The sequence below is a fragment of the Nipponia nippon genome, unplaced genomic scaffold, assembly GCF_047370975.1.
Source record: "Nipponia nippon isolate SJK-2023a ecotype South Korea unplaced genomic scaffold, ASM4737097v1 scaffold_4, whole genome shotgun sequence".
In the NCBI taxonomy this organism is placed as follows: domain Eukaryota; kingdom Metazoa; phylum Chordata; class Aves; order Pelecaniformes; family Threskiornithidae; genus Nipponia; species Nipponia nippon.
The window spans coordinates 85625507-85652658 of NW_028262358.1; the positions used below are offsets into that span (position 1 = coordinate 85625507).

General features: G+C 38.3%; 1 protein-coding gene across 2 annotated transcripts in view; it reads left to right on the top strand.

Annotated features, from left to right (window-relative positions):
- Window positions 1-27152, top strand: part of MDN1 (midasin AAA ATPase 1) — a 107517-nt gene that overhangs the window by 67886 nt on the left and 12479 nt on the right. The window contains exons 59-92 of one of the 2 annotated variants that reach the window (XM_087774267.1): window positions 271-441; window positions 588-802; window positions 903-1284; window positions 1490-1599; window positions 2715-3411; window positions 4316-4477; window positions 5306-5579; window positions 6579-6814; window positions 7393-7488; window positions 7736-7830; window positions 8549-8673; window positions 9823-9969; window positions 10251-10360; window positions 10811-10884; window positions 11074-11269; window positions 12776-12935; window positions 13105-13251; window positions 15163-15289; window positions 16221-16326; window positions 17426-17541; window positions 18820-19299; window positions 20235-20461; window positions 20820-20966; window positions 21208-21380; window positions 21755-21916; window positions 22050-22187; window positions 22415-22556; window positions 23529-23695; window positions 23930-24073; window positions 24788-24923; window positions 25539-25859; window positions 26131-26288; window positions 26675-26776; window positions 26937-27138. In XM_087774267.1, the coding sequence (XP_087630393.1) occupies window positions 271-441; window positions 588-802; window positions 903-1284; window positions 1490-1599; window positions 2715-3411; window positions 4316-4477; window positions 5306-5579; window positions 6579-6814; window positions 7393-7488; window positions 7736-7830; window positions 8549-8673; window positions 9823-9969; window positions 10251-10360; window positions 10811-10884; window positions 11074-11269; window positions 12776-12935; window positions 13105-13251; window positions 15163-15289; window positions 16221-16326; window positions 17426-17541; window positions 18820-19299; window positions 20235-20461; window positions 20820-20966; window positions 21208-21380; window positions 21755-21916; window positions 22050-22187; window positions 22415-22556; window positions 23529-23695; window positions 23930-24073; window positions 24788-24923; window positions 25539-25859; window positions 26131-26288; window positions 26675-26776; window positions 26937-27138 (6445 nt within the window). Of the gene's footprint in view, window positions 1-270; window positions 442-587; window positions 803-902; window positions 1285-1489; window positions 1600-2714; window positions 3412-4315; window positions 4478-5305; window positions 5580-6578; window positions 6815-7392; window positions 7489-7735; window positions 7831-8548; window positions 8674-9822; window positions 9970-10250; window positions 10361-10810; window positions 10885-11073; window positions 11270-12775; window positions 12936-13104; window positions 13252-15162; window positions 15290-16220; window positions 16327-17425; window positions 17542-18819; window positions 19300-20234; window positions 20462-20819; window positions 20967-21207; window positions 21381-21754; window positions 21917-22049; window positions 22188-22414; window positions 22557-23528; window positions 23696-23929; window positions 24074-24787; window positions 24924-25538; window positions 25860-26126; window positions 26289-26674; window positions 26777-26936; window positions 27139-27152 lie in introns of both variants that reach the window. The other variant, XM_087774268.1, reaches the window with a different exon arrangement.

Sequence of the window (27152 nt, forward strand, 5' to 3'; positions counted from 1 at the left end):
GACTAGAGGCCATACTCTGAAAACTTGCTCTGTAAACACAATGCATATTCTACAGACAGAAGGAGGCAGTGTAGACCTCAGAAAGTGTACTGGTTTCGTTGAGAAGAGATGCAAGCAAACGCTATGTGAATTTGAAAAGGATCTTGAGGAATAACTTGTACTATCCCTACTAAAATCAGTGTCGTACTCCTCTTTTGTGTGTGTGTGTGTGCTTGATTCTTTTGCTCCCTGTGAATTATTCTGAGCTCTAGATTTCTTTTCTCTCCTTAGATATCCCCTGAAGAAATGTCTATTCTGTCATCTCAACTAGTTAATGCTGCATTAGCATCTTTTTGGAACAGTACTTTCACCACAGACCCAGACTACTGGTTGACTTGGAGGCCGCTACCTGCAACAGAGGAAAATAACTTTTCTAAATCCCGTATAAACTGTTCTATGAAGGTTTGTATCTTCTGACCTAATCAAAAAACTAAGCTGAATACTATTTTATTAAATAATCCAACAGCTTTCTAAAGCAATACTGTAAGTTCTAGCATAGTTAGTGCAAGTTACATCTGAACAATCTAACTCTTAATCTCTTAATTTAGGGCCCAGGTATTTTGACCCGAGCCGTTTTCTCAAAGTGCTTCTTTGAAATTCTAACTAGCAGCAGCAAGACAAACCAGTGGGATGTGAGTGGGCTTCCTGTTCTGTCATCATCCCACGTGACACTGGGAGAATGGATGGAGAGAGCACAGCAGCTTCACGAAGTCAGCACAGCACTGTGGACCAACCTGGCTGTCTCTTCAATAGCAGATTTTAGGTATTAAGATCTCTCTTCCATATATATGTTATTTAAATCAGGCATGTTACAGTAAAGTTTGGTTACCATGTGTAAACTTTTTTCATTGCTTTGCCTGCAGATACACAGATGCTAGACTACAAGGAATAATGCTAGGCAGACAACTCTCTGCCCTGGTAGATCTGGTTCCAATGGATCTTCAGGAAGAATTTTTGGAGTGCTGTGAGAAGCTCTACCTCAAGGATCCTGTTGCATATGAGTACCTTCTCAAGACACTTAAAAGCGTCACTGATCAGGAGTTACTTCCTAAAGAATTCCTGTTTCTCCTGCTCACTTGCTTGCAGCAGTTCTTTGGGGAAGGGCTTAAGGAGTTACCAGAGACAGCTTGGCGAGGAAGCCTCTGGGTGAATATTGGTTTGGTGCACATCCAGGTGTGGCTTCCTCAGACCAGGTTTGATCCGGCTGTTAAAAGAGAATACAAGCTTAAGTATGCAAAAGAAGAGGTGAGTGTGGAGCTGAGTTGGCTTTTTACCTCTGTAATGTATAAAATCAACGCAAAGGAGTTTGGCTTGGGTGTTCTTGGGCAAATCTTTGGTCATGATTTTTAAACTATACAGTTAGAACTTCTTTTAATTTCCAGGAAGATGATGTATCTACTTGGTTACCAAAACCAGAACCTCAGAGAATGGTTTATTCTTTCCTTTTTAGTTATACCAGCTGGAGTGTGAATGGAAAACAAATGATTTCTCATCGCAGCTGCATACAGGAAAAAGTATTGAAGATGAAGCAGTCAGCAACTACATTCATCCCCATCTCAGGTAACATCTCAGGCACTTAAGTCTTCTCTTTTAGATTTTAAATTTCATCTTTGGATGCTCAGGCTCCAAAGCTTTTCTTCGCAGCTTTACAATTTCTGGGTTCTTCTGTAGAAATGAGGATTGCTGACTTGAAAGTACCAATTTGCATGTTGAGGTGGTAAAGAAAAATACAGAAGTTGTTCTGTTTACTTGCAGTGACTAGGGCATTGTCTGTACACACTTTGTACTGCTGTAAATACAACAATTAAAGCAGCAGCCTTCATATCTTGATAAAACTGAAGCTATGCCCAGAAGTGAAAATAAAGCCACACATCTAAATTATGGTAGTTGCTTTACAATGTGACAATGTTATCAACAAACAGAAATGAGATAGAGTGTGTATTGATCGCTGTAACTCTTCAAGGCCTCGATAGAAGCCAGTGCTATTCTGCAGAGCTCTTGGACTGATTTGTACTGAATAGAAATCTCCAGATGTGTATTTTAGCAACAGCCTTTGCCCAGGGTGCTGTGGATGTACCCCATAGGGTACACTGTTGATATTCAGAATTGGTAGCCATTGTGGGTTTTTGGGGTTTTTTTTTTGTTGGTTTTTTGTTTGTTTGTTGTTTTTAATCTGAGGAACTAGAGGAGGAAATTTTAAGTGAACAGACATCTCATTTGTGCAGGTTTCCAGGCGTTCTTATACATGGAGATAAAAACTGGATATTATTCATGATTTTCCACTATTAATGGAAGTTTTCAATTTCATTATTATACATGTAGAGGATCTGATAGTTCTGTGCTGTTGCTTAAAGAGAACAATAGTCATTCAAAGCAAGTTCTGAATGGCTGAGTTTTACCAATTGCTTCCAGTAATACTATTTTTTCCTTAATCCTCACAGAGCTGTCAGGTAGCAAGCAAAAAAGTAACTGAAGGGGGGGGGGAGGCAGGAAGAGAAGTACATGTGCATGCTATACAGGTGTTGCTTCTTTGTTTTTTTCCTTATTTGCTGTTTCATAAAGCGGAATATTTCTTATTAATCTTTTTATATATCTAACTTTTGTTAGATATATATGAACATGTTTGTATGAAATATGTTTATATGTCTAAACTGGTCAATGTTATTTCTTAACAGACTGTTGCATGAAAGAATGCAAAGGTTGAAGGAGCAAATAAGCAGCCTTTCCAGAAAAAAGGCCTTCAGGCCTCCAGCTCCCACCTATGATTGCTTATACCAGGAGGCTCACCAGTACATCAACAGCATAGCACGGGTTTCTTCAGTCCAAGATCTTTTAGCCCGCCTTCTGCAGTTCCTCCGTGGGGAAAGACCTAAATCACTCCAGGCAATACAAAACCTGTTAAATGAAGAAGCATCTTGGCAACAATCACACCATCAGTTTAGAAAACACCTGGCAGAGGAGTATGCTGTGTTCCCTGATGCCATCATTCCACTGCAAGCTGCCATCTTGCAGTTGCAACACGGCATGCGATTAGTGGCTTCTGAAGTTTATACAGTGCTCAAAAGTTTTGTGCGTCAAACTGATCTGACCAACCTCCTCACTTCTTTGTTGACATTTCCTTCTATTGGCCGTGCCTTCCCCACTTACTTTGCTCGTGCAGAAATTTTATGCTCAGTTAATTCAGTTGAGGTCCTTCATGGACTTAAAAAGTTTTCTCTGAAGCACTCTGAAGGAGAATCTGAGGGAGTAGAGCAGCCTTGCCCAACTCTGGAACAGCTCCTAGTGAATGCTTTGTTGCATCTTCGATGCCATGTACTATCCAGAGGAGAGATGGACCAGAAATCTCTGCAGCTTTTTAGACATCTGTGTCAGGTAACATCTGAATGCCAGTGGCCAAGTTTCTTGCACTGAACTACCTTGTCCCTAGTACAAGACAGACATGGATCTGTTAAAGCGGGTTGAGAGGAGGGCCACAAAAATTATCAGAAGGCTGGAACACCCCTCTTGTAAAGAAAGGCTGACAGAGTTGGGGTTGTTCAGCGTCGAGATGAGAAGGCTCCATGGAGACCTTATTGTGGCTTCTCAGTATATAAAGACAGCTTATAAGGATGGAAGGAGACTTTTCACCAAGGCTTGTAGTGATAGGACAAGGCACAATGGTTTTAAACTGAAAGAGGGTAGATTTAGACTGGACATAAAGAAGACATTTTTTTGCAATGATGGTGGTGAGACACTGGAACAGGTTGCCCAGAGAAGTTGTGGATGCCTCATCCCTGAAAGCGTTCAAAGCCAGATTGGCTGGGCTTTGAGTAACCTGATCTAGTGGAAGATGTCCCTGCCCATGGCAGAGGGGTTTTTAACGTAATCTAAAATATTGGATTAACTTGTTTGGGATTTATCAAGACATAAAATCATAGCCTGTAATGGTTACCACAGATTTTATTTATTAAAACAAACAAACAAAAACCCAAAAAAACACACACAAAAAAAAATCAAAATCAAACTTTGTAGAGAGTTTCTTTATAAAATGGTTGAGAAAGGAGACCAGAACTTGGCCCGGCACTCTGTTGCATACTGTTTTCTGTGCATTTCCCTCATTGGTTTGTTGAGAGGGCAATTTACCAATCTTCCTTCAAGTTACGTGGCTTTCATTTATACTGTTGTAGGCTATAGAGGAGGAGAGAGCCAAACAAGATAGTTGCTGCCTCTCCGATGAAATATGAGGTGATTTTGAACATTAACTTGTGTAAAAGCATGCTGCTTTGTGTTTCCCTAGGCAATTATAAATGAATGGGATGAACAGGAACGCCGTGCCCAAGAGCAGGAGGCAATGGAACATAGTCTGTACAGATACAGAAGTAAAAGTCATGGGAAAGGACGGAGTGAGGAAGAGGAGGAAGAAGAAGAATTTAGGAGGAGATTTCCCCTTCATGAAAAGGTAGCAACTGTAATGAAACACAAAACTTATGTCTGAAGTGGCTCCTGAAAAGGCATGCTGTAAGTAAAATGAGATGAGGAATGAAGCAGTTTTTCCTTCAGCCAAAAGAAAAATGTGCAGTAGATTTTGATAGAAAGGTATTAAGTACTGTGCTTTTAGTTTATTTTCCCTTCTGCTTGCAGAAAGTTTTTGGAATTGACTTCTGGACTTGAACTGTACTGTGGTTCAGCTTGAATAATCCCAAGTTACTGAATGGCAATATCATTAGTTATTTGTTGTAAAATTCTGGAGTTTGATTCATTTAGCAAGTAAGGTCTGCTGAGGTTTAATTACTTCTGACAAAGGCTAATCTCCTTGATTAAATAAAGCTGTGATATTTTTTCAGATTTAACTGGTCTGCATTACTGAATGATTTTTGAAGTGTCTTCAGCGAGCAATGTTGTGCAGTACAGAAATCCACGAGACAATTATGCGTGTCAGTGTGTTGTTGGGATGTAATAGTTCAGATCTTCAAGCACCCAAACAGTGTTGAGGTAGTTTATCAGCAGATAAGACTGCTTTTTCTGAAAGAGGTTTAGCTGGCAGCAGCTCAGGGCTCACTGTACTGCACTCTCGCCTGCTATGGTTATGGCCCTGAATTGTTCTATTCACCTGTGTTCTGTTGTGGACTGACATCTGAGCTGTGAGGTAGGCCGTGTATCTATATAGTGCCAGCTCCAAGTCATTAGCACGTTGTCACAATGCCGAAAAGTGCAAAAAGGGTGGTAGAGAGGGGAGGCATTAAAGGAAGAAATTATAATTGGCCTTTGATTATCGTGTAATTTGCAGGACTTTGAAGATATCACAGCTCAGGCAAGCCTAGAAGAAAAAATGGAAACTGAAGATCCTTTGGAGGACCAGCTGGAAGTTGATAGAGCCCTTTTGTCCAAGAGCTCTATGCAAACAGTAATGATGGTTCATCAACAGTTGTGCTTAAACTTTGCTAGATCCCTGTGGTATCAACAGAGTCCGCCTTCTCAGCAAGCCAAACATTATTTCAGTACATTTATTTCCTGCTATCAGACTGGTGCATGCCTGGTGTCGCAATTCTATCCTTTAATTGGTAAGATTGCTAGCAATATTTCAGATGTGTGGGTTTAGCTTTGTAATGATTTGTTTCAAATTAATTGTCTTGCGGGTCAAGAAAGAGACCTATTGTGCGGAAAATGCACAAGTATCAATTTTCTTTTTCCAAAGAATTTGCGTTATGTTCAGAATTGTCGTGGTGGAATGCTTTGACTTTTATTCTTTTATGGTTTGTTTGGTGGGTTTTTTTTTTTTTCACTCTTCCATTTGTTAATATATAAGACCAACACAGTTTAAGAATAAACTGAACCTACTCTATAAAGTGAAATTTTAATCGCTTGCATCTGCATAATCCTGTGGAAGACAATGCACTTGCAGAAATTTCCCAGAAGTAAAATTTGCAATTAAATTCATAAAAGAATTGGTTTAAATGGACCTTCAATAATTTAAAACAAAAAAAAAAATTGTTGGGTGTTGGTTTGGTTTTGGTTTTGTTTTTTTTTTTTAAAACCCTGAATTTTGGCACACTTGATATGTAAATCATTATAACAATGTGCGAGACCTCACGGTCATCCCCTCTCAAAGGAGATCTATGCTTGAGTTCTGATCTAATAAATGTATACAGGGCTGCTGTTTCTACAGTAACTTATTTTTGTGTTCATACTGAAGGTGTAATATATCTGAATTTTTTTGTGTCAGATTACTTTTTCACAGAGCCTTGTTACTAATTTTGTAGTAAATAGCTCCATGATGTGAGTTTATGCACAGAGGAACTGTGGTCTTCTGACAGGATCACAGCCCACCTTTAGGATGCTGATTTTACTTTTATATGAAAATTTGATAAAACAGAGGATGTAAACTTTAAGTATGTCTCTTTTCTTCCATACTCCCATCTCATTGCTGATGTGTGGCATATTCTTATATCCTTGTAATACATAACATGCTAAGGCTTGGGATACAGGAAAAAAACCTTTTTCTATTTAACTGAAAAAAGAATGAATAGCATGTGTGATGTCTTCCTTTTTTTGTTTCCTAGGTACCGAAATGAATGATAGTCTTTTGGGAAGTCAACTTCTAGTTAGCACTCTTCTTCACAATACCTTTTTTGAGGAATTAACTTCAGATCTTGTGCTGCAGCAAGATGGCCCATATGACTTTTACCAACATCCTAATATTCAGCAAGTCCGACAGTGCCAACCTGTACTTGATAATTTTGCTAAAGAAGTAAATAGGTTACTGCAGGAATGGCCGGAGCATCCAGTACTTGTGCAGGTAAAGACACCTCAACAAATGTTTGGGAAAAACTGGAGCATTTTAGAATTGCATTTGTGTGTAAATATGTGTATAGATATGCATAGACATGTGCACGCTTACACTTGCGAGATGTTGTCTGTATTACTTATGCAGATGTTTTGAAGTCATACCTGTTTCTTCTTAAGAGGTATTAGGTATTATTAGCTGTTCTATTTTAGTTGTGACATGTTAAGTGGTATTCACTGCCTACTCTGATCTTACAGCTCTAAGCAATCTTCAACCTGCCATACCTCAAAGATTCTTGAGGTCATTTGCTGTTTGAGCTCCTGTTTTTTCCCAAAATGCTTTCTTTCATAGTGCTTTAAAATGGATATCTTTGGTCCCATGTATGGGTCCTGTGTGGCCCTGAGGTTATATTAACACAGTAATTCAAAATCAATTGGAACTCTTTGCATTAGGTCATTTGTGCTCCTTTCCCCAAGTGCATTGGTCTTCACTGAACTACTAGTGAGCTTATACTACAACAAGGAAGCAGCTTAAAATAAAAAAAGATCAGTTACTATAGGTTGAATGCTTGGGTTTTTTTTATTCTGCAGCTGTTAGTTGTGATGGACAGAATCCGGAGTTTTCCACTGTCTTGTCCTCTCTCGAAGTTCCTGAATGGCTTGGAAATTCTTCTTGCAAAGGCACAGGTAAGAGAAGAGCTAAGGGAAACTTTTATTTTCTCTTTTGTGTTTCCTTATTTGTATTGGTACCATGATAAAAACAACTGAAAGCTGTCTGCTTGCCAGGATTTGGGGAAGTGAACTTGCTCCATGTTGGAGGTTTAAGGGGTAGGAACATGATCCACAGTACTGCATGAGTCTTGCCATGCAAAGACTAATTTTTGGCTTTGTATAAAGGGGAATTTTTTTTTTTTTTTTTTTTTTTTTTCCCCAGGACTGGGAGGAGAATGCTAGTCGAGCTTTGTCCTTGCGAAAACATCTTGATTTGGTCACACAACTGATTATTCAGTGGCGTAGATTGGAGTTGAAGTAAGAACTGTCCTACCCTACTGCTTTTTCTTCAATACTGTAAGCTTCCGTCTCTGTACGGAGACACATTCCAATGCAGAATTGCCTTAATCATGGAGCATGCTTCTCTGTGTGTGTGTCCCCTAGTAACAACGTGGGGGAAAAAACCCAAAGTAGCAGCTGTACTTGCTCAGAATGAGCATGTCCAGCCCATGGTGACCCTATGTATATGCCTCAGGAGGAGTAGAAGCAGGACAGACAACTACAGTACTTCATCCTAATATTTTCCCAGGGTTCTCCTGTTTTCTTCCTAGGGTTTACTGAGCCTGCAGTGTTTTGTCTGTTTAACAAGCCCCATTAAATTTTCCTTAAAATTATTGTCCAATCTCCTGTTAAGACCATGTGAAATTTTTATATCCACAGTATGCCATGATCAGGAATTCCACAAGTCTACCTCAAGTTTTGTGAAAAGAAATTTTTGAACCTGGCTCTGACTGGTTTTGTTTTACTGTCCCTAGTTCCCGCATTTCTTCTCTCATATTTAGTAATAGTGATAAAGCAGTGATCCTCAAGAGTTGGTTGTATATAACTAAGCATATGTGCAGATTATTGCATCCTGTAAAACTTTCCTTTAGTTTAGTAGAAACAGAGAATAAAGTTTGTGTTGTTTTGGAGCCCAGACTACCCACAATATTTTTGCTTTATTTTTTACTTCTCTCCTCTTCCTTACTGTTTCCAGTTGCTGGTCAGTAAGTTTGGACAACATTATGAAGCAGCATGTAGAGAAATCCACAAAGCACTGGTTCTCAATCTATCAGATGGTTGAGAAGTATGTTCAAGAACAGACAGAGGCAAACACAGAAGGTAAGTGCTGTCCTTATATGAATGTGCGATGCGGCTCCAGCAATTGCGAAGGATGCTTAATTAAGGTCCTAAATGCCAGAGTTTGACAATGCGTTTTCAGGTGTAGTTCTTGTCCCTTTTGCCCTACAATAAATTCCATGACCGTGTAGGGTCTTCCATATAGAGTGAACTTCACTTGGTATTTATGTCTGTGTGTCTCATACGACCAACATTGTAGGTGGTGTAAAGAAAAAAAAAAAACTGTCTGTAAAAAACACCTAAAAGAAAGTAGAACTGTGACAACTGTATGTCATGCACATAAAACTATTTCGAACAGATTTGGAGGGTAGGAGGCCTCCGTTTGCAGCTGGAAAAGGCACCTCATTTTTTTAACTTCACAAAGCATAGTTTGTATCCCAGCTGAACTGCTTTTAACGTTCTGTATAAAGCCTAAAGAATTCTTACAGTTAAGTATGCTTTGGTACATACTGTTCTTAGCAAATCTGTGTGCAGGTGTTCACGTTACGTAAAATAGGGGAAAGAATATAGCTCTCAGTCCCTTGCCTCCCCAAAATTTAATGAAAGTGTAAAGATGAAATTAGCATCCTCTGGCATGAGGCAGGATTCTTCCAATCTCATGACTAATTAATACGCTTAACTGATGAGCTTCAGATCCTTGGGTTATTTTACATCTCCAAGTGGACAGCATGTTGTCTTCCACAGGTAATGCTCTAAAGACACTGTATTCTCTACCAGATTCTTCTAAGATCTACTTCTGTCTTCATGATTTTGATGAGTTAAGGAACTGGCGTTGGCTAATTAGTATGGCTGTCTTTTTTTCTTATGATGAGCCATTCATTCATAAAGAATAGCAAGTATTCTTTAAATACTTGATTCATGCTGAAATTGGACATGTAGCTGGCCTCCTTGGTAGCTATCTTGCTGCTCATCCCGTCTCCTTTCTTCCAGTGTGTTGTTTGTTGTTTTTTCTTATTATTAAATTAGAATTCTTACCCCTATGCCCCTTTCCTATTTTGTTTTGAACCTTTCCTAATAGAGACTTGATGTTTAATTGGAAGTTTACAAAGAGCAGACAATTTTCATGAAGAGTTTTTTTGTTTGGTTGGTTTTTTTCCCCCTTTCCTTCTGAATTTCTGGTGCAATATTCAGAAATTGAGCAAATGGATCTGAAAATGCTCGTCAACACGCTACAAGCTTTCATTGAAGGATCCACGCTGGGAGAGTTTCATGCACGACTTCAAGCACTACTGGTTTTTCACTGCCATGTCTTGCTGATGCCTCAAGTAGCAGAAAAGGGTAAGTTTTTAGTATTACACGTGTTGAGTCTTCTTTATTACAACCTGACCATCAGGTATTCAAGACTTTCCAAACAAATCACTAAGCTCATAAATACAACACAAGCCTGTGCTGCTGTTTTTCCCGTTTTCATGAAGAATACTGTTGGTCAGTTTACCCCATCTTTTGGTGTTGCTAAGCTTCGTGATTACAAAAAAAAAAAAGGGATGCATTTCTCCTCTTCTCCTCTACTGAAGAATATCCTGTTTTAAAAGAATCTTGTTATTGTCCGTCCCTTCTAGACGTTCTGTGCAGCATCCTGTGGAATCTCTACAATTATTATAAGCAGTTTTCAGAGTGTGTTGAGGCCAGAATCACTGAGCTTCGTCAACCTATAGAAAAGGAACTTAAGGTAAAAGGAAACTTTGCTCAGACAATATACTGATCTAATCAAAGGAACAGTGGAGCAGATATTACTTGAATTTGTATATAATAAATAGCTCTCTTTGGCTACTGAAATCCCTGCTATGCTTCACATTTTCTTTGGCAAGAATTTATTTTTGAGGTGGGGGTTGGTTGAAGTCTTTAATGTTTGGTCAGTCCCATTTTGCCAGGGAGGTTTCTACCCAGTAATGAAGCTCCTTTGGATTTCACAACATTTGGCTATGCAGCAGTTTTAGCGTAAACACATACATTAATAGAATAAGATGCCTGTGCAATAATTTGCTCACTTACTAAAATGTCTTGTATTTTAAGACTGCCAGGTGACCATAACTGATCAGCTTTAAAGATCATCTTTTATATGCAAATACTTCATTGCATTTATATAAGTAATCTCACTGATTATTTATTTTCCTGATAGGAATTTGTGAAAATTTCAAAGTGGAATGATGTCAGCTTCTGGGCTATAAAACAATCAGTTGAAAAAATACGCAGGTAACTCAGAGCTTGGAATTAAGCTCCATATTTGGAACCTTTCTTCCAGATGATTACTCTATGATGTTAAATTTGAATGGAAGAATGTTTCTTCTGCTTGTAACACAGTGGAAACATTTATTTCCAGCAGCTGAGAGATTTCCAGGATTATAAAACCCAGTAACATCTTTACTTTCCTTTGGTAATTAGGACCCTCTTTAAATTCATGAAGAAGTTTGAAGTTGTTCTGGATGAGTCATGTCGGCCTGCCTTGGTGGAAATTGGTAAAGAGGAGCAGCTGGACTGCTTGCAAAAGCAGGAAGAATCTGAGAACAAAGAGACCAAAGTTCAGAGGCTAAACAACCTATTAAGAAAAAGTCTGTCTGTTAGAACAGATGTTGCCAAGGTGACTGTATTCTTTTTTTTTTTCTAAGCATGGGAAGGATATTTTCTCTATTCTCATCTATATGTTGCTTTGCACTGATTTATGCAGAAAAATCTTATGTACGTGTCAAATCTGTTGAATATATCATGAACTTTTTGGTCTTACTTGTGTTTGGTGTTATGAAACACTGCAGATGGGTGGGAATGCAGCATGGAAAGACAAGACTGTTCTGTATTGATTTGGCACAATACCTATGCTCTAATTTAGAGATGATAGCAGTTACACATTTAATCTCCAAGTTGCTTGCATATTGTCTGCAGCAATTTGTTACTTCCCTACTAGTGCAGTAATATGGTCTGGGAGTTGAAATTATTATTACCCTTTTTTTTTCCTAAACAAGGACCCAGAGAAATGATTATGTAGCTGTAGGATTTGTGCATATGTAAGCTTTGATTAAATATAAGATCACTTTGAGCTTGAATCCTGGTAGGGGAATGCGCTACATTGTCACACGTTTGCTGTCGGCTGACAGCTTGGGTACTGTGAACATTTGCCTTGGACTGGCTGATACGTGGTAAATCCTACTCCACGGTGCCACAGTTCAGTGTGTGTCAATGAAGTTGTCCAGCTCAGAGAGGAAGTCAACTAACTTTCTTCCTGAAACAGATTCCTATTCACATCCATTAGTTTTTATTAATAAGATGCAGGGAGACAATTGTAACTCATCAGAATTTGGGGGTGAGTAGGAAATGCTCAGTTACTCTCAGCTTCCAAGGCTTTGTTCAGTTTCTTCATACCAGGAGGGTGGCTGATCTTGCTCTTGTCCTGTGATAGTCAGGAGGGTAGGGTGAAGAGGCAGAAATCTGATGCAAATTTAATGTGTTTGGTTGTGGGTTTGGTTTGATGGTTGGTTGGTTTGTTTGCGAGCCTGTTACTGATAGATAGCCGGGTTGTTGGTTTAGCTTGTTGCAGTTTCATGTTGTCTTCATTCCTTAAACAAGATGCATGCAAACTTGAATTGAACAAACCCTAGGGATTAGCTTTGGACATGCTGGGGGATTACTTCTGTTATTTAATAATTTCTATTTGTGTATTGTTGTTCTTTAGCAGTGCAATTAAATTTGTGTCTAGTGGAAAGTAAGTGATGGTGTTCTTATCTAATGCCCGGAGAGCATTAGTGATGTAGGTTAATGTGTCTTTGAGCTTGGAAGGCTGAGGAAGTTGACCTGAAGCAGTGACAACCTCTATGAAAGAGGTCATGACAAACACCTAAGAGAGTAGGATCATAGCATCTTCCATTTGTTTGGCTATTTTCAAAACTAATGTATGCCTGGCATGCGTATGTTGTACGATTTTCCTCAAGTGTTGGTACCGAACTGTTCAAAGGATCACGTGGGCATGTTTTGGGGTTTCAGATGAATGCAAAATTTAACCCTTGTCTTTGCAGCGATTTACTCTTAATGGTCAAATAAGACAGCTTTGACTATGTGTGTATAACTGGACTGTTTCTTTCTTTTTTTTTCTCAGAGGGCACTCCCAGAAGAATGTCAGGATGGCATCACATTTCATACAGAATCTCTTCAGTATCGTCTGCCTAAGCTTACTAAAAAAATGAAGAAAATGTGCACAACAGTTACAGAAAATAATTCATTCTTAAGTCTGGTGGAAAATCTTGATGAGTTCACAGGTTAAGTGTTCTTGTGATTTCCATACCATAATTGACCTCTGTAACATAAATGGAACAAATCAGGAAAAAGTGTAGATATATAGTTCCCTTCCCAGATTGTCTTCCCACGGCTGCTTTGTGTATGTTCAACTTTCACATCTCTTGCCTTTCTCTGCTGTCTTCTATACAGGTGGTATCATTGTTTCTGTAGTTGAACTGCAAAATTTAACATTTGATCAGACAGCAGATAAGGAGAAGCAGAAATCGGAGGCAAAGCATATTCAGATGCAAAAGCAACGGGCTTTGTCAGATCTCTTCAAAAGCCTTGCTAAAACAGGTGAGTTTTGACTGAAAATGTGCTTGGTTTAAAAGTACAAGGTTCTTAAGCATTTTACTATTTTTGCTAATACATCTAAACCCACCATAATACTATGTTCTTGAAGTCATTGACCTACTAATACATGGAAGCATTTAAGTCTCTCTTCACATGTTGACTATGAGGCCGGGTGTGTTAGCCCTGTCAAATATCTTCTATTCTTCTTACATTCCATTAGATGTGCAACAGTATCTTTTCTGAAGCAGAAATCTACTTTTATCTCCAGTCAGAAATCACTGCCCAGCTTTCAGAAACAAGAGAAGCTCATTATCTTGTATCCATTCTCTGATCCAAACTGAAATTAAGTTAGCTCATTAGAATGAGAGCCCGTCTCTTGATTGACAGACTGGCAGAGACCAGATTGGCAGAGGTGTGGCTGAGTCATGGAGACTGAATAGTCTGTTGATGGGAATGGTTGGAGGCACCCTGTTCAGCAGCCCAGTCTCCACTGCTCCCCTTGCTAGTCGTAAGGTAAAGGACCTACCCAAACTATTAATTGTTGCCTTTTCTGTTGGTGTTACATTCAATTAATTATTCATCAACTTAGTCACTGAGCAGTTTAGAAACCAGCAAAAGTAAGCAGTTGTCTTAAATAAACAGCCGTCTGACAGCATTCTGCTAAGTCATAGGCAGAAGTAGAAATTAATGTAACTTTACCTTTTTTTTTTTTTTTTTTTTTTTTTCGTTTTCGAAGAGAGTTTAGTGTTTTGGTGCTTCTCTTGGAAGCCATAGCTTCTGGCCTGCAGTGATCCCAAGAACCTCTCAAAAAAAAAAAAAAATTTTCTATTCATTGTGGTTGCGGAAAAAAGCTTGGAAACATGAAGTTAAGGGTTCCAAGAAGGCATGATTTTGATAACAAAAAGGTGTTACAACACTTGGAAAGTAAATGACAACAAAAACATCCTAAATGCTTTCTGGCTGGTGGGAAGAAGCTTCAGTTGTAGTTTGTTTGTAGTTTATGCTACTTAAATGAGTTGATGTGTGTACTGAGTAAATAGTTCCCAGAAGATTAAGGTCCTTTTGTATTTAGATGACTGCAAACACAGGTGAACCTAAGTGCAAGGTTTCCAGCACATACACTTTTTCTGTTTGGCATTTTTTGCACCCACTGGTGCCAAAGGAATATCTGCCATTGCTGCCTTGTGAAGTTTGTGCTCGAGGAATGGTGTACTGTGATGATTTAATTAACGTATGGGATTTGAATTCTTTTACTGGGCCCTGTCTCTGATTTCAGGTGACACCTTTACCTTCCTCATTGATCAGCCTTTTCATGTCTTAAAAATGAAGTGATGATCCCTAACTTAGCTTTCTTAAAGGACCAGGAGCAGTGAAAAGTGTTGCTCTTAAGACTTGTTCTCCATTTTGTTTGGAAAAATGGCATCATAACCTGAATAGCTAATGAGTATTTCTTACAGGCTCTGCTTACCTTCAGGATACTTTGAAAGGAGTGTTTGAATTGGATTGAGAGAAATGAGCACATTTAATCCAGTTTTAAAAATAGCTAAAGTAACAGCCTTAAGACTGAGTTTTAAAAGTACATAGCTGTAACTTTCTCAGACTGTAGCCTGCCTTACAGGTTCAAGGCTTCTTGTTTTTTCTCTTGGCTACTGCCACAAACCTCCTTTATACACACAGGCCCGTTTGTCTTATTTCAGCTGTGTTCTTCAGCTATGTTCAGCTGAAGATAGCTAAGCTACGATGTGTTCTCACATTACAAAACTTGCAGCATGTTCAAAGACTTGTCAAAATCAGACAGCATCAGGAAAAAAACTACATCAGAGGATTTTATATCTTAATACCAACTGTATGAGTGACATTTTTCACATAAAAGAATGAAGGCATAAAAGGATATGTGTTCAAATGTCATTCCAGGTTTGTCCTACCGGAAAGGTCTGTCTTGGTCCCGTTCAAAAGACTGTCATGAAATACTCTACCTACGTCCACTGGACTTGCATAGTGCGTTAAGTGTAGTAAATTGTACACATGATCTGGATGCCACGTATGTACACAGTATTTCTAACCCTTAGATTGTATGAATTGCAGCTATAATATGTAGAATTTATTATATGTGGATTTAGACTGGAATTTCTGGACTGTAACTAATTTAGGATTTTACATATTTTTTTCCCTTCTTCCCATTGCTTCTCAGTTTGAAAATCCTGTACGTACTGTACTGGCACGTACAACTGAGCGAGAGTTTTGTTTGTTTTCTAATTTGCACTTTTGACAACTCTACCCTCAGTGTCAGTTTCTGTGAATTAGATTTCGGTTAGCCCTCCACCATCCAGCTTTGCCTGGGGTGCTTTACTAGCATCATATTGAAATGTAGACTGCTAATGATTTTACTAAAGTTGAGACGTAATTTACAGGGATTACTTAATTGTTTTGTCTTCATTGAATAATGGGTATTTCAGGAGAAAATACATAGACTTCAAAGTGGGCATTTCAGGGAAAACTTACCTAGAGGAAAGATGTTCTTTCAGATGTTTCTTTGTTGTTTTTCTGGCAGCAAGTGATTTTTGTCATTGAGACACGCTTGTTATTGTCCTCCTCAGATGTAAGGGTTTAATTCATAATATCTTTCATCAAGGGCAAAATAAAGGCTTCCCTATCAAGCTGGATTTAGCTGCATGGGGGGAAGTGGGAAAAAAAAAAACAACAAACAAACCAGTATTTAAGTGTTAAATGATATTCAAAGATATAGATTTGGCTGCTCTTGCTTAGGGTTTCCTTAGAGTTTATTTTAAAAATTAAATGTCTTCTTAAGACTAGAATACTTGTGGAGAAAATTAAGATTTACAAGATCAATTCATTTGCAAAATAACAAATTGTAAGCAAATTTGTTAGGTTGAAGAGCTGAGCGGCTCCAGTGTGCTGAGGTACTGAAATTATATAGTATTCTAATATCAGACTTTTTTGCACTCTGTCAGGTTGCTGACAGAGATTTCTTCAGCCTGGGATGGATGCCAGAAGTACTTCTATCGGTCACTTGCACGCCACTCTAGACTTCAGACAGCATTGTTAGCACCTGCCAAGGTAAAAATACCAAAGTAAAAACAGAATCCTACTTCTGTTAGCTTTATTTTACCAGCTTGGACTGAAATTTTCTAGTAGTAAAAAGGTGATGTGAGTTAATGCTATGTTTTGTAATACAATACAAAATATGATATTTTGGGACCAATCATTAAATGCAGCATTTTAAAACTTGTTGTTTTATGAATAAACAATGTCAGTGTAGTGAACTAAGTTAATGATCTGTTCAATGTACAGTATCTTTCATCCCAACAGATCCCAAATCGCTACTTTTTGTGCATGAAGGAAACTCCTGAAATGCTGAATCAAAACTTGTTAGGAAAACAAAACCAGGATTAGTTGCTGCTCATGAGAAAAATCGGTTGAGATTGATAATTGGCCATAACTGGAGCCTGTGTCTTAACACAAAAAGCGCCGATATATTTCTTTGCTTAGAAATTGGTCAAAAATCAGTAGAAGGAACAAATGAGCTCTGCTGAATCAGTACCACTTTTCCAGTATTCCGGGGAAAAGGGATCTCTTCCTCTCGCTATGCTTCACCCCTTGTTCTACAACGTGATCTTGTCAAACGTCACAGCTGATACTGGACGTAAATAATGGAACATAGCTGTGATCAGTTTTGCTCTGTGTTGTGAACATTTATTCTACGCTTTAAAATGGGATCCCTTCTAATGAAAGGCGTGAAAGTAATTGTCAGTAAATCTGATAAAATGAATTGTGGCAGTGGTTTTAGCAATGGTCATGAATGTAAAAATTTAGGCTGGTATTTCTTTAGCTTTTAATCATCATTTATGTAAGGTAGCTTTATTATTGGAATTAAATTCCTGATAAGAATTGCTGCAGTGGAATGCAATTTAATATGACTGTTGTTACAGAAGCTACCTGGAAATCAAATTTGTATGCAGGATATATGGTAGCTGCAGAAAAATGAAGATGGGAAAACTGTAATAATGATAATTTTTGTCATCATTTTAAGACTTGTTCAATTAAACCGTAACCTTTTAACCTGCTCAGTGAAATGAAATGGAGGCACAGAGAATGTTGTTGGCTGCTTATTCATCTAACTGTTCCCTCCCACTTCTTCTGTATCCGTTTTCTTTAGGATATTGGACTAGGTAGCATTGAACGATGCAAAGGGTTCACTGCACACCTCATGCAGGTGCTTGTCAGACAGAGACGATCTCTTACGGCATTGACAGAACAGTGGATCTTACTGAGGTATTTGCATTTTCCAAAGTTTAAATGTCGGCAAGGAGCTTGACAGTAAGCAATTCAGTTCAGAAAGATGGAAAATAAGGTAGAAGAAAATAAAATTCCAACCCTACGTCCCCATTTCTCTCCTCCCTTCAATTAAGCCTAGATAGAAAAGATTTGGGGGGAGGTGGGGAGGCAAAAAGAAAGGCATTCGATATTGTTTATCCTATCCTTGCAGCCAGTATTTTGGAATCAAAATAATTTGGGAAAACAAGTTAGGCATATATGAAGACTGTGAAATAATTACTGTAGTTAATTACACAGTTAAACCATTTAAACCTGTAGATTGTTAAATGTCTCTCATTTGGTATTGGCCTAAGTTAATTCTGGCTACGTTCAAGTTGTTGGTTTGATCTGGAGCAAATAAATGGTCTGGGTGGTGTTTTGAGCCAAAATGAAAAAACCTCAGTAGCTTACAAAGAAAAATTCTAGAAAGGTGGGAGATACTAGATCTTGTGTCAAAACTGTAAAAGGAATAGCGTATAGGAAATTTTTGTTACTTGATGTGATTTTTTTTTTTTCCCCCACTTTGTTGCTTGACTTATCAGTTTCACTGCAAACTCCACTGTTTTTCTGCATATATGTGTTCCTCACTAATGTAATCCATAAAACTTTTTGAAGTTCGGTCAGGAGTTATTTCCTTTGTACAGGGAAGGAAATCTAGACTGGAGATTACTTGTACAAAATTCATATTAACCCTAGGAAACTTGGACAAACAAACAGAAAAACCCCCAACAAAACAAACAAAAGCCCAAAACACAAACTCCTCAACTTTACAGTTGCAGGAATAGTAAAACTGCTAAGACACTTACCTGTATTGCTGTGACTTTCATTGCAAATCAGATTAATCGTTTGTTATGAGCTGACTGTTACACAGCACTTCAGAGAATGAAGGTGTGTTAGAATCTAATTCGCTTTTATAATGGAGGAAAAAGAACAATATTTGAGTATCAGGCCAGGAGTTTAAGGATTGTTTGAAAAGATGGCGTAGATTCTGAGAAATCCCACAAAGCCCTGTTTTCAGGATAACTCGAACATATGCAATGGAGAGAAAAATTCACTAATTAAACACAACTTTTTTTTTAAAAAATGTCATTTTATTTTTTCCAGAAAAAGTTTGTCTTCCAGTGAGCCCATATTATCTAGGTCTTCTATGAATTTAGTCTGAAGGTTGAGCTTTTAAAAGGGAAATATAACATAGAACTCAGTGATTGTAACTTTTGCTTCTTTCTTCTTAACTAGGAACCTCCTGAGTTGTATACAAGAGATGGATTCTAGGTTGACTGCTGACAGAGAATATAATGTAGCATTTCCTCCTCAAGGCAGTATTCAACACTGGACTGACAAACTGCAGCAACTTTCCATGCAGTGCATGATGGTTCTTGAGGAGCTGTCTTGGTTTATACAATGCTGCCCAAAAGAAGAGTTAACGAAGTGCAGTGACAATGAAAGGACAGATGTCAAAGCAAACATTTCTCTGAGTTCAGGACCTGAAATGGGAAATGTTTTTACAGGAATACCTGACCTAATTCCCTCAGAGCTAAAATACTTATCTCCAGTGACAACTGAGCAACTGCCTCCTGGATGCAGGATGCGAAACAAGGATCAGTTATGGCTGCAGCTAGCTACACAATTGACTGCGATGCTGGCAAATGTGAAGGCAATGAAAGCAGAAGTGGACAAAATAAGACAACAGTCATGTGAGACCTTGTTTTATTCCTGGTGAGTTCTACACGTACAAGCCTTACGAAGAGTGGCTGAGGGAACTGGGGTTGTTTAGCCTGGAGAAAAGGAGGCTGAGGGGAGACCTTATCGCTCTCTACAACTACCTGAAAGGAGGTCGGTCTCTTCTCCCAAGTAGCAAGTGATAGGACAAGAGGAAACAGCTTCAAGTTGCGCCAGAGGAGGTTTAGATTGGATATTAGGAAAAATTTCTTCACTGAAAGGGTTGTCAAGCACTGGACCAGGCTGCCCAGGGAGGTGGTTGAGTCCCCATCCCTGCAGGTATTTAAAAGACGGGTAGATGTGTCGCTTAGGGACATGGTTTAGTGGTGGACTTGGCAGTGCTAGGTTAACGGTTGGACTTGATGATCTTAAAGGTCTTTTCCAACCTAAACAATTCTGTGAAATAGAATCTCTGTATGTTTTATGTTCATATAAGATGTGTGAAATAATCTTGAAAATGTTTGCCTATGCATACCTTGAAAAGTGCTCTTGAAGCTTGTTTCTGTTCATTTTTCTTGCAAAATGCAGTGCCTGGCTTTTTAAACAAATGTATGTGTCTTCTCCCACTCCCCTGACAAGTCAGACAAAAATTGGTCTGTCTCAGCTTCTCAGTTTGTCTCTGGTCTCCTGGAATTTCATCCCCATATCTCCTTAGTTAATGAAGTGAATTTCAAATGTCAATTTAATGAAGAAATTTTTTGTTTCTAAAATAAATCTATAGCATAAAAATAATAATAATCCTCTCATTTCCTCTCCATTTGAAGCCGTGTGAGTGTAAGTCGCACATCTGCTTGTTGTCATACTTTTTATTTAATAAGTTCAAGATGGAGATCAGCTGCCCCCCCCCTCCCCCCCCCGTGCCTCAAGAAAAGATTTAATCTTAAATTGAACTGTTTGTTCTTCTTTCAGTATTATGGTATTTCTTGTTGCAGGAGAGATTTTGAAGTTTGTACATCAGCTGTGAGTTGTTTGCTTGAAGTCTCAGCTCAGTTACAAGGCGTAGAGTCCCTGTTTCTTCCAAATGGGGAAGACAGGCAAGCTGCAAATCAGATGGCCCTAATCAAGAGCCTGAAGTATATACAAGAAGTAGTTAATAACACATCGGCAGATTTCACAGCCTGGAGAACACAGCTTCTGGCTTCCATGTCAAATTGCAGTGGTAAGGACAATTCTTCTCTGCCCGTTTTGTAATTTAGATAAAGATATAAGAATTCGTTAGTTTGGTTATTGCAGAAGATGGCTCCATGTTCATTCGGATATCCAGAAACACTAGATGAAATTCAAACTTGCAAAATTTAGTCCAGACTAAATTTGTGCAGTAATATTTTTCCCCGCCTTAGTCACTGTTGATGACAGATCTTACACCATGGTTGTAGGTTAGGATTAGCAAGGAGATTTTAGTAGAACTATGTAGTAAAAATTACGTGGTGCTTATCGTGCTCCTTGCATAGGGGAAACGTAGTAACTTGTAATTTAACGTGTTTCTATGTAAAACTGCCTGTGTTATGGTTCAACAGGAAATCAACCGTCAGATGAAGAGTTTGTGGAGCACTTCTCAGCAAAAGTGGAAACTGTTATCCGTGTTGTTCTATATTCCATCCAGTGTTTGGTAGAGAGAAAACAGGAAGATGGAAAAGAGGAAGAAAAATCTCCAGAGGAAAATGGTAAGTTTGTTAATTTACTGGGGGGGGGGGGGGGGGGGGGGGGGAAAGAGAGTTTAAACTATGCAAACCTAAAAATTCCTTAAATTGTGTGTCTAGTGGAGGTACCAATACACAAGGAAATTGCTATTTTCATCGAAGTTGTCTATTTAAACAGGTAGGATGGATATTTCTATATTGCTTGCTATAACATTTTTAGAATGTCTGACTTGATTTCCATATTTTTTATGTATTTCAAACAAAGAAGATGCTGCCTCATTTGACGTGATTAAAGCAGGACATATAACTAAGCTTTTGGATGAAGATCTCGCCGCTGATTTGGATTCTTTGCATGTGCAGAAAGCAATTTTAGCTGTTTCAGAACTCCTGGAGAACTTGAAATCTTATGGGGAAGATTACACTTCAGATAAACATAAGGTAAAATTGTTCTTCTCAAGAGTTTTTGGCTTAAGGGTCTCAAAAGATTTGGAATTGCAAACTTTGGTGGTTAAACGTGCATTGCTTCTTATTGTCCAATACCTTAGAACTAGAAGCATGTGAGAAATTATGGCCAAATACAGGCACTCCTCTGTAGTGCAAAAGCCAGATGTTCCTTTAATAAGAAGGAAAAGTTTTAGTTTTTGTGAAAATCTAGAAAAAGCTCCAGAAACTTCAGAAATTGTATTTAAACTCGCCTACCGATATTTCTGGTTTGAGCATCTGTTTTTCTGTCTCTATCATCACCCTCTCGGAGGTGCATCTCAGTATGTACATAATCATGTTTGACAGCTGTTCTTTGGTTTTAACTGCAGTTCTTCAACCAGTCCTGCTATTTGCTGGTGCGTCTAAAGCCCATGCTCTGCAAGTATTCAGACCTTATCCTGTTCTACCTCACTGTTTCACTGGCATCTCACAGGAGTACTGGAAAATTGCTTTCTGTTCTAACTAGCATTTTTACAGAGCTTGCCCAAAAGGTAAGTTACTAGAGATAACACTGGATATGTGGTGAGCATATATCTAATGTATACAAAAATCTTAAGTAGAAACTATGCTGAAAGATGTACTTACTAATACAGAAAGTTTTGAGGTTTCCGTTTGCCTTTGTAGGGGTTTTGTCTGCCAAAAGAATTACTTGAAGATGAAGCTGGAGAGGGAGCAACACAGTTTCATGATTACGAGGATGGTGGTATTGGAGATGGGGAAGGCAAGAAGGACGTGAGCGACAAAATAGAAAGTGAAGATCAGGCAAGTGTTTGGGGTTGTTCTTGTTTAATTCAAGTAAAAATGAAAAAGCCCTTGAAATCCATGTTGTGGATGTTTCAGGTAAAAGACACATGAAGTTACTTTCAGTCTGGTGTTTAGGTTGGCTTTTATCTTTGCATATAAGCTTATAAATATTGTTGTGGTACTTTAAGTAAGCTTTAACATATAGGCAAGATCCATTGTAATTTTTGGCTTTACCAATAATTCAGATAGAAGACAGTTTTCAAAAGGGTGAAGAGAAGGAGAAAGAAGATCAAGATTCTAAACCAGACATTGAAGGAGAAGATAATGCAATTGAAATGTCAGAAGACTTTGAAGGAAAAATGCATGACGGAGAACAGGAGAAAAAAGGTTTGGTCCTTCCACTATGGCAAACTTTCAAGAAATGTTATAGATCAGTCCAATAATGGTTGATACTTTTATGTAATTAAGCATATACTGAAAAGTCAGTGTTCAACCACAGAGTAGTGCCATTTTGTATATGAATACTAAGAAGCATTAATATGAATGCTAAGAAGTGTACAAAGAAAATACTGCCTCTCTTCTTCCACCATTTTGGAATGAAGGGAGATGATTCTTTCTTCCTGTTGTGAGCTGACCTATAGATGCAGTTTAAAATTAGTCACTGACTTTGTGGAGCTGTTGAAGATCAACAGAATACTTGGGAATATGGCTGTTGTTAACTTCAAAATGTGGTTAATGAAGCTATTGCTAACTTTTAAGCAATGAAACGAATTTAACTTTACCTTTTTAAAATGGAAAAAATAGCAACATTTGGTGCATTCATTCAAGTTACTGCTCACCCGAAAGGTAGAAGTTCTTTACTTTAAAGGGTAACAGCGTGAACATCTGAAACTAATGTGGCTTATAAATTACAGTAGTGTTAATCTACTTTCAAATCTCTGACAAAATGCCAAGAATAAGTTCATCCGCACAAGAAGGGAAATTCCCAAACTAATAAACAGATTAAGTGGAATGGACCTTCCTCCTCCCAGTAATGCCATAATGTTTTGAAAACGGAGGACGGAGAAAGTAAGGAATAGAGAATTTGAATCATCCAAGTTTTGCACCTGGGACTTGTTAGTCTGAGGGAGAGAATGCTCTGTGTGTGTCTGTATGTCCCAAGAGAATGCTCTGAACCACATAATTAGGAACCTGCTCTTCTGGGTGTTAGCGCATGTGTATCTTTTTCTGCATCTCTCAATTAACTGCATAGGGTAATGAAATTAAGGTGCTAAGTATGACTGCTTGTCTGTTTCTGAAGTTAACAAAAAAGGTAGTTTTATCTCTTCTGTACTGAAATACATTCTGAACTGTACACAGAAAATGATGAAAATTCAGATGAAGAGGAAGAGCTGGATAAGCAGATGGGAAATCTTGATAATGCTGAAGCTGATGATAAACTGGATGAGAGGCTCTGGGGGGATGAAGATGATGATGATGAAGATGCCAGTAGTAAAACAGAAGAAACTGGACCAGGAATGGATGAGGTAAAGAGAAAAGGGGTGGGAAGAAGAATATCCAAGGTATTAAACTCTGTTAACTTGATGTGACCTACACCATGAACGCCCTTGCATAGCTCGTGGTCTTGGAAAGGGATAATTAGAGTATATCACAAGTTATTTAGTGTTGTCTTCTTTTTCTGTAAGAGATGATATCTTATCACTCAGACTTTGAGAAGCAGGTAGCATAATTGAGTTTCTTTTGAATTTGTTGGTTAATAGGAGGATTCAGAGCTCGTTGCAAAAGATGACAATTTTGGCACAGGAAACAAGGATAATAAAAAACAGCCTCCCAAGGATGAGGAAAATGAGCAACAGGAAGAGGACAGTGGAAACAAAGAGAAAATCCATGAACAAATTGATGAGGTAAAAATTATTTGGACTAGAGTATCTTGCTGTTAAACCGTATCCTGTTGCTCACATCATGTGTTTCTGAGAATTGGAAATGCTCTTTATTTAATAGTGAAGCGCACTGAAAAAAGTTAGTTCATTTCAGAGCTAAAAATAAGCCATATTGTATCCATTATAATACATGTATATTTTCTGATCCATAATCCAGAAAGAATTTTTGTTTGCACTAACCTGAACTTGTAATGGCTGCCAAAACAGGCTTTACACTGAATTGATGTTTTCATGGACAAAGCTTGAAAGTTCTTGTTCTGTTGTGTTTAGCAACAGAAACATCTTAAGTCAGTGGGACTCATCCCAAGAACCTGTATACAGTATGCTTGAAGATTCTGCATAGTATGCAAGAATCCATTTACCATCTGCAAGAGTGCAGATTCTGTTCAGAATCTTTCAGCTAGGAAAACTGGATGCTGAACACAAAACATGCTGTTTCGAAGAAGTAACAATTTATGTAAATGCATTTGCTGAAATTAATCTTTTTCTGCTATTTATACATAAGGATGTGTACCATTGGAAATTAATTTTTAACCGATCAGAATATAATATTGTATCCAGTATTTGTGTGTCCTAGAGAATTCAATAGTATCTTATTTCTCATCTTTGCCTTTCCTCCCACTTACTACATACCTGTTTCTCGTCCCCCCCCCCGCCCCGCCCTTCTTTTGCTGACAGCGTGAGTATGATGAGAATGAAGTAGATCCTTATCATGGCCAGCAAGAAAAGCAGCCTGAAGTTGAACCTTTGGACCTTCCTGATAATTTGAACCTGGAGAATGATGAGAAGAGTGATGAAGGGGAAGAGGATCAAGGTACAGCTGAAAATCTCTCTATAGATTCGCAGATGAAAGCCAAATGGAAATTGGGAGGAACTGTCAGATATAGAGCTCTTTTTCTCTATAGGAAGAAGAGAGGTGGTGGTAGGATTCTGTATAACAAGAAGCTGCAAATTCACTTCTCTGTATTAAAATATCAAGATACCAAATGCAGGCCAGATTAACGTTACAGCATTTTCCTCCACCTCTCTTTCACATGCACTGTGGAGCAGGCTTTCTCATGTATCCAAGTGATACACCCTAATTTTTGCTAGACGCTCCTTATTTCATTGTCCAGTTGCTTTTGTGGTTTCAGTTGTTTCTATGATATTTACAAGCATTTGCACTCAAAGTCAACTGACCCTCAAAAATATTAGGTTAAAGGAAGTTAATAGGAATTCATCCTGCTGTATTGTTAGTTACAAACCAGTTGTGACTTAAAGAAATGATCTGCTATAGAAAATCATAGATTCTATGTATAGAATTATCAGTATTTTCTCTAAGATTATTTTGATAGGCTGGGCAGTTTTATTCCAAATATCTGTAATGCTCACTGTCTCTGTACTTCACTGAAAGTTTTGTATATCTTTCTGATTTTTTTTTTTAATCCAGAAGAAGAGAATGCTTTTGAAGTAGATGAGAAACCTGTTGATTTAAATGAGGCAGAGAAGACAGAAGAACAGAATGAAGAGGATACTGGTGAGACAGAAAGAGATGATCAAGATGCAGAACCAGCTGAAGAAGGTGTTTCTGAAGATAAAGAGGAGAAGGAAGATGAAGGGGACAAAGATGCTGATGATCAGGAAGAAAATGCAGGGAACACTGAGGATGCAGCAGAAGAAGAGTCACAACCACCTGAGGAAGAAAAAAATGAATCTGCTGAAGATAAGGGAATCCCTGCTGCTGACCAAGGCCTTCAGCCTCAGGTAGAGAGTAATAAATAAAAGCCTGATTTGCCTTTTTTTTTTTTTTTTTAAATTACCTTATACAAGACTTAAGAAATTGATGTGGTCTATGATACTCTAAAATCAATTTGACATTGGGTAGGTGTAATGTTAGTGAAAATCTTCATCAGGATAACAGAGATGTGCTTACTATTAAATTGGTGTATTTCTGTCATCTGTATTCCTGTTACCTCCTTGGCCTTCTGTTTCCCGATGGTTTTTTTTAGAATGTTAAAATATACTGATGTTATTTCAGGAAGAAGAGGGTAAAGATAACTCAGAGATGGATGAACAGACCCCTGAGGCTGAGGAAAGAATGGAGCATGAAACACAAGGGCAGACTGGGCAAGAAAACCTGCAGAGTGACAGTGCTGTTGAGCTGGCTGGAGAGGCTTCAGAAAGAGACCAGTCTAAAGAGGTAAATTACATGGAAGTGTCCTAGTTAAAAATGCTGAACTGGTGAATATGTTTTCAAGTTACAATCAAGGAAATGCTGCCATTTTTTTTAAGAATTGTGTCTAAGATTCAATATTTAGAACACCAATTATAAATTAACTGAAAAAAAATTGAAGACTGCGTAGACACCTTCATAGCAGTGAAAACTGCGTGGTAAGCTTAGGCTAATTGTTGAGCTGCAGAACTGTCTTGCCCGCTCTCCACAACAATAATGCTTGCAGTTGTGAGCTGTTCGTCATTCACAATAGAAGGTAGCATAGCATTACAGTTGAACTTCTCAAATTTGTCTACAACAGTTGCTAAATCCCTTTTCAATTACTGTTGCAATTTTTTTTTTTGATCTCTCAGGAATACGGAAGTGGAGCTTCAAGTGCAAATCAATCAGAAGGCCATGAATCCACACGCATGGCCCGGATGGCTTCTCAGAAGCAAAGCAGAAAAAATACCCAGGTTCATCTCTTCTTTTCAGTTTTGTTGTTGTTAATTTGAATGTCTTAATATTAACCAGCAAATAGGCAGGACTCAGTTTCTCCTTATTAAAACTCTTGTTCTAATAGGTGTTCTGTTACGCCTCACTTGAAGTTCACGGTGTTCATTTGTTCTTTTTCAGAGTTTCAAGAGGAAACCTGGTCAGGCAGACAATGAGCGCTCAATGGGAGATCACAACGAACATATCCACAAGCGACTGAGAACCATAGAATCCAGCAGTGAAGCAAAGCAGAATACAACTGAGCCTAAACAAAACGTGGAGGAGGCTGATGCATTTGAACATATCAAACAAGGCTCCGAACACTATGATGCGCAGACGTATGGTATGGTGGTATTT